General features: G+C 36.5%; 1 protein-coding gene across 2 annotated transcripts; it reads left to right on the top strand.

Moving 5' to 3' along the window:
* Window positions 1–3,695: 3,695 nt before the first annotated feature.
* Window positions 3,696–6,858, top strand: LOC107711115 (leucine-rich repeat-containing protein 15-like). Of its 2 annotated transcripts, none has more exons than XM_016516061.1 (2): window positions 3,696–3,843; window positions 5,058–6,858. In XM_016516061.1, the coding sequence occupies exon 2, from the start codon at window positions 5,064–5,066 to the stop codon at window positions 6,789–6,791; it is 1,728 nt and encodes a 575-aa protein (XP_016371547.1). In that variant the 5' UTR covers window positions 3,696–3,843; window positions 5,058–5,063; the 3' UTR covers window positions 6,792–6,858. The 2 variants fall into 2 exon arrangements, with proteins under 2 accessions (XP_016371547.1, XP_016371548.1); XM_016516062.1 differs by lacking the exon at window positions 3,696–3,843 and adding an exon at window positions 4,682–4,713.
* Window positions 6,859–7,290: the final 432 nt, after the last annotated feature.

Raw genomic sequence — 7,290 nt, 5'->3', positions numbered from 1 at the left:
TGTTTGTTCTGTATATCTGAAAGTGGAAAAGTGCCCAGATCTCTGGTTTATGGGTTTATGAGTGTCCATGTTGTTGTTGGATTATATGGTCGATCTAGGGGTTTTTAAGAATGCATGAGACTATTTGAGGTTTTAGACCCACTCTAGTTGCAAAGACGCAATGAGAAAATGATGTAAACATTTACAGCTGAAGAGTGAACATTTTCAGAGTGCTGTAAGACATGGCACGACTTTTAACAGCCCATCTGTTGATGTATAATCAAGGGAGCTGGCTTGTTTATTTCTAAAACAAGTGCAGTACACTGTAGGGATTTCTAGTACATGAACAGACACTGATATGCCCCTATCAGCCATCATGAGGTTTGCTAATCACCCCAGCACATGACTCCAATATTCTGGGTCGACTTCCTGCCAGTCTTGTCGTCATCTACTCAGAGGAGTGATTAAAGACTAATTCAATCAGGAGACAACAAAGCTTTCTTTGTATCAGAACTGGAAGGTTCGTTCACAACATATCGAGGGTTTGTTGTTTAGAATTGAACTGCAGTAAAACATTTAATTTTGTCCACCGAGATAAAATAAGTCGCTCTAGAAAAGCGCACGAAGGAAGAAATGGGCGTTTTCCTCGTTTACTTTCTTTTGTTCTTTCAAACCCTGAATTAATTAATAATAATTAATTCCCTAAAATTAAGTAATCAAAGACATTACAACACTCAACTCTGAGCTAAATCCCATGAATGAATGAATGAGGATCTGCTAATCTATAATCAAAGTATACTCATATGAACAATTCCATATTAACCTTCTCCCAGTTATACTACCAAACACAAAATTTTTTGAAAAACTTATTAGAGATTACTATTGAAGACAGCTAAAGGGATAGTTCAACCAAAATTATTTCAGCATTTACTTTTGTGTCATTCCAAACCTGCATTAATTTCTTTCTTCTTCTGAGCAGGAAGATATTTTGAAAAATATAGGTAGCAGTTGAAGGTAGCCATTGACCTACATAGTATGAAAATAAATAAATACTATGGATCTACACTATCCCTTTAAACTTAAACATACCCCACTTTTTCTATATTTTTTTTATTATTTATCTTATTAATGTTTATTTAATGCATTTTTTTTTCTTTTGTTGAACTGATTGAAAATACAAACATACAAACAAATACACATAGAGGAATCTAGCAGAGAGAGTGTGAGAGTTGTGGGTACAGAAAACAATAAGTGATTGTTTTTCCAGTTTCCCTTACCATAAATACCCAGACCAAAACATTTTTTTTTTTCAAACAGGGGAATTAACTATCAGTTGGAATTTTTACTGATTAGGATTCGATGACTCAAGGGGTCACATCTCATATGTGTACAGTACAGGAAGCAATTAAGTGCCAAGGAAAAGCTCACATCCTTAAGCAGGCCAAATGTTCCCTAATCACTCACATCCTTATTATGATCTTCTCTGTTGCTGTAGGAATGAGCACAAGTCACACTCGGACATTTAAAATGTACATAATATAAATTAATAAATAAAAGAGTACATAATGTATGGTGAATAAACATTCTAGGTGAACTTTCACTGACCTGAGTCTGGTGCTAGAAAAGAGATAAAGGGAATTGGAGGCGAAGGGACATGTATACAGGAAGAATTGATAAATCTCCTACAGTCTTGGCCTTGAGGAATGTAAATCCAAAGATTATTTTTGTTTTTATTACTGTACATTCTTAGTTGCCTGTTAAAATTCCTGAGTGGAAGATGATAGCACCAGACCTACAAGATCCTCTTCTATATGCTTTCTTGTCTTGGAGCCCAAGACAATATATAACAATACTTGTTTGTTTTCAAAGAAATCTTCCTTATCCTCTTTCCAGAGGAGATGCAGATAGCACAAACATTTTCTTATAGCTTGTGTTGATGTACAGTGTCAGTCCAGTCGTTTACAGGAGTGTTTTGAAAGTCACCCGCATCCCACTATTACTCTTAAAGGCAGAGTAAGTGATTTTTCAAAAACACTTTAGAAAACTGATTCGGGCCAAATCGCAAAACAAACTTGTAGCCAATCAGCAATAAGGGGCGTGTCTACTCGTGATGTGGAGGAGAGCGCGTTCAGTGCATGGGACGGACATTAGCCGAGCTGAGCGACAGAAAGATAGAGATGGCGTATAAAAAAACAAAAGAGGAAAACGTCTGCGGAACGATAAGGCAAGAAGTAGGACCCGTGTAAATATTGGATGAGCTTTCCAGCGCTGGAGAGAACTCAAGGAGCGGAGGCCTGCGATCGGATACCGAGCTTTCTTTGCGAAGAGTTGATTGCAACAGAGAACAGACAGAAATGAGAGGCGTGATTAATATAGTGGTGGTGACTTCATATATTTTGTCTGTCTGTCCTTGTATTGTTCAACTGGTTGAGGTTGATGGGATTTTAAAAATTAGTAAGTAATGATATACTTTTTAGAGAGAGTAATTAGTACAGTGACCTAATTAAACTGTTGAGGATGTAATTAGTAACTACTAATTAATTACTTTTTTAAAGTAACTTACCCAACACTGATGCAGCCTCATAAACAACACTGGGTTTGTTAATTTAGGCCAGAGGAGAACTGCCCCCCCTGACTGAACCTGGTTTCTCCCAATGTTTTCCCTCAATTTTCTTGAATTGAATATTGACTTTTGTAGAACTGCTTTGTAGCTGAATCAAATGTGTTCATAAATGAACTGAACTGAATCAACATTGAACTGACTCAAGCTGAATAACAACACTACTGTCTTCAGTTGAGCTGCTTATTCCTGAATTGAACTGGTTTCGTAATTTATGAACTTTACACAGTTATTGAACGGAACATTAAACTGACTGATGGTGAATAATGAAACAAATGTTGTGTTAGAGCTGCTTTATAGCAAAATTTCATATTTCAAAAATATTGCATCATTATTTCTGTTATTTTCCTATATCTAATTCTGTGAAGCCGCTTTGAAACAATCTGTTGTATAAAGCACTGGTAAAAAAAAAAACTGACTTTACTGGAGAAATGTAATCAATCTGTTGGCATAAAATATGGGTGATTAGACAGCATGCACACACAGACAGTGATTCATATGTTTTTGTATTAACCATAGATAGAGGAAATTTCAATTCAGCAAAATAAGCAGCACTTGCAAAATAAAAGGAAGGGTGGGCCCCACATTTATAGAGCAACAGAGGAAAATTATTTTGAAGTCATCATGATAATTTTCTATAATTGTTGCTTTAATAAAGTCACTTCTTGTCATCCTTGGCACAGCAGAACTTTCTTCTGAAAACTGAACTGAATACCTTTTGTAATTGGTTACATATGTCCTTTGACTTCATTTATTTTTATTAGTGCGCTCTGTAACTGGAGCAAGATGTCTAAAATCTGGTCCCATGCACATATGATATGCCCGAGAAAGACATTTTCTACATATCGTGTGCCAAACTTCATAAATATAGCTAAAAAATAGTCTAACAAGAGTTGATTCATTTTAAAATCACACCATCAAAACACCCGGAGGGTCCCTGTTTGTGTACTTGAATACCCACAAACTTCCTGCCCCTTTAAAGAGCAGCACAAGGGTGTGGCCTCAAACCAGCATTTCCCCACCAACTCATTTCCAAATAATGTGGGCGAGTATATGAGAGCTTTTGTACAAAGCAGTGGAGTCAACGGTTGACTGTAAAGAGGATAACCAGAGAGACATGAGGAGGCAGAAAGGAATCTGACAAAGAAAACATTGCAGCTGTTTAAAAGAGAACTGGAAAAGCTTGTGTGCAACGGGGAGAGCAAAGCACCGATAACTCTGACAAGTCATCTTCTAGTTCAAAGGTAAGATACTTTGTACTAAGTCATTTGATCTGGGGTGTGTTTCCCAAAAGCATGGTTAGCTAACTATGGTAGTTAGTTCCATTGAAATCTATTGGTAACGACGGAACTTGCGACCATAGTTGCTTTTGGGAAACGCACCCCTGCCTGTTAGTTTAAACTGATGTTAAAAAGAGTATAAAAAAAGATTACATTATAGTGAACTAAACTAGTTCGTAATAATAATGAATATACTTCATTTAAAATAACTGTCAGTCATGCCTTTACAACATATTTGGCTAAGACAGAAACTTTCAAAACAGAAACAAATGACTAGTAAATGCCTAATTTTAAAATCTATTTTTCCTGATTTTTTTTAAATACATTCAATAACAAATTCTCCAGTCTACAAAATTAGACAATAAAGAGACAAAAACAAATTAGACAAACTATAAGAAAAAAAGAGAAATTACAGCAAATAATAGCTGGATTTATTTGAAAGACTACACAGTTAAATGTTCCAGCTCTCGCAGACTGTAGTTTGGTTTTTCTGGAAGAGATTATGAAGTCACAAAACATTTTCCATGTGCTTTTCAATTTTGTCCTGACTGAAAATTGCATGCTTGCATGTATACTTGTTTCCATTAAATGTCTGTGCAAGTAAACATTTCTTTAAAAAGCATTTTCTTTAAAAGGGATTATTTATTATTATTATCATTATCATTATCATTATTATTATTATTATTATTTCTGTTCTTAATACATTTTGAAGTCCAATGCTGCGAATACTGCAAATGTGGTAATCTGTTTTTAAATATATATATATATGTGTGTGTGTGTGTGTGTAGATACAGAGAGAAGAGAAAACAACCTTTAGAAAAGTGTTTGTTGGGGGTAAGTGTGAATAAAGCCTAAGTGTTAGTTACAATAAAACCACTGTAGGCCTTTTACAGAACCGAATGTTTGTGTCATATGGGTGGAGGAATGATTTATGTCACAACAGGAAGGTTTCCCAAGAGGCTTTGTCACAAATAGCGACCATCCACTTTTTCTTCTCTCTCTCTCGCTTCTATATGACAGATTTAGGCTTTTTGTGTGGCTTTGAGTTTTCATGGGTCCTATTTTTTGGTGAAAATTAGGTAACCAAGTAAAAAAAGTAATAATAAAAAGACCAGAATTTGACAAGGCACTTCTTAGTTGTGTCGAGAATGATGACATTGTTTCTGCTTTCTTTGTAGGAGTCAATGGATCTGGTGTGGTTCATAATTATTGGCATGTGTACCATGAACGCCATTGCCTCTGCGTGTCCAGAGAACTGCCAGTGTAAGACAAGCAAAATCACTTGCCAAGGCTTTATAATAAAAGAATTTCCACCCTCCATCCCACCAACCTCCGAAACCCTCTTAATCTCCAACACCAACATAGAATCATTAAAACCAGCTGATTTTGAGACTTTTGCAGAGACCCTCACTGTGTTTGTAGCCAAGGATTCAAAAATAGCTCTGGTGGAACCTCATACATTTGACCAAACCAGAAATCTTGTTGCCTTAGGTTTCAGTGGGACAATGCTAAGCTCTCTGCCACAGGATCTGTTTCAAAATCTAAAAGCATTATCAACTCTAACGCTGAGTAACAACAAACTAGAAGTTCTCCAACCATCTCTTCTAACCCCTCTTGTAGATTTGAACAAATTAGACCTAAGCAGAAACCTTCTAACCTCTCTGCCAGAAGATGCTTTTCGGGGTTTAGAAAAGCTTGGACAGCTCATGTTGCAGAGAAACGCAATCGTAAAGCTTTACAGCAGTACTTTTCAAGGACTCAATCATCTCAAAACCCTGTTTCTGCAGCAAAATCATTTAACAGATATACCAGCAGGCATCTTTGATGACCTGGTAAACCTTGAGATATTGCATCTTCAAGACAACAAAATCACACAGCTACCAGCAAATCTCTTCTCAAACTTGCCAAAGCTGAAAAAACTCTACCTCTCCAACAACAGGTTATCATTGCTTCCCAGTGCAATCTTTTTGAATCTTCCCAACCTTACTCATATTTCACTGTATGAGAACCAACTCAGTAGGTTAATGCCTGGGACTTTTGGTCCAATGGCCCTCCAGGAGCTCTGGCTATATGACAACATGTTAACCCACCTCGAGGAGAATGCGTTTAACAACTTAACTGAGATTCGCCTTTTGGTGCTTAGTAGGAACCGGATTCAGCACATTTCTCCAGGTGCTTTCAATGGCTTGATGGAACTAGAGGAGATCTCTCTTCACACTAATCGACTCACCAGTATTGAGGCGGGGATATTTAAAGGTCTTCCAAAGTTAGCTAACATATCTATAGAGAACAATCAAATACAGCACATACCCATAAAACTCTTGGATGGTGTGTCCCATTTACATCTCCTGGAGCTTCAAAACAATTCCCTTCCAAACTTGCCGAAACAATTTCTAGACTCTTTGTCCATAGTCGATAATATTATGGTTCATCAGAATCCCTGGAGGTGTGACCATAACATAATACCTTTTCGGGATTGGCTTGGACAGTATGCAGAGAAAGTGAAGAACCTTACTTCTCTGATGTGCTATGCTCCTAATGCCCTGAATGGTAGAAATATAAGAGAGCTGAAGGAGGATGACGTCGTGGTCAGCCAAACAGCAACTGCGACAACGGTTGATATTTCACCAGAAAGTACACAGGCGTACAGTGAACCTACAGAAAGACATTTACTGCACACTTCCCCAACCAAAACGTCAGACTCTACAGCAGTCTCAAAGGAGATAGAGGACACAAGTGGAGGTAATGCTGTTGGTCAAGGTCTGTCCAAAGACAAACTCATTATCATTCTAGCCATTGTCTGTACTGCTGTCATTGTCGGTATCATTATCTGTGTGTTATGGAGGAGGAATAAGCGAGGAAGTCAAGACTTGGACCATCAAAGAAAAAGAAAAACAAACTCAGTTATCTAAAATTTCTATTAATTCCTCATTTAACAGTCTTCAATGGATTTATGAAGGACATTCTTTTTTTATTTGGCAAATTCATTTTAACAAAGGTTTGTTATGGATATTTTCTTTCTTTCTTTCTTAGTTGTTGATGTATAATGAAATTAAAAAAGGAAAATCATTGCTAATTAGATATGATTTGAATGTTGTCACATATGAAGAAATGTACTGTATTTTCCTTTCTTGCCACTGTCAATGGTTATACACTTTCTGCAGTTCTGTGTTAAACATGTTTTCCTCATAGCAAAACCACTTTTATATAGTAAGCAGACCTTCTATATTAAAAATAAACCATGAACCATCAGGGTGTTACAACTTGGGTGATATATTTTGTTTTTATATCTACTACACAACTACATCTGCTTTGCCTATATTCCATTCAATTTATCTAATTCGGGTATTAACAACATGAGTTTATGAGGCCACCTATTAATTTAGTTCTTTAAAATGTTTTTGTTTGTAA

This window comes from Sinocyclocheilus rhinocerous, unplaced genomic scaffold, assembly GCF_001515625.1.
Source record: "Sinocyclocheilus rhinocerous isolate Xijiao unplaced genomic scaffold, SAMN03320098_v1.1 scaffold85, whole genome shotgun sequence".
NCBI classification, from domain to species: Eukaryota; Metazoa; Chordata; class Actinopteri; order Cypriniformes; family Cyprinidae; genus Sinocyclocheilus; species Sinocyclocheilus rhinocerous.
Note: the sequence above shows the minus strand (reverse complement) of the source record. Positions and strands in the feature narration are given on the sequence as shown.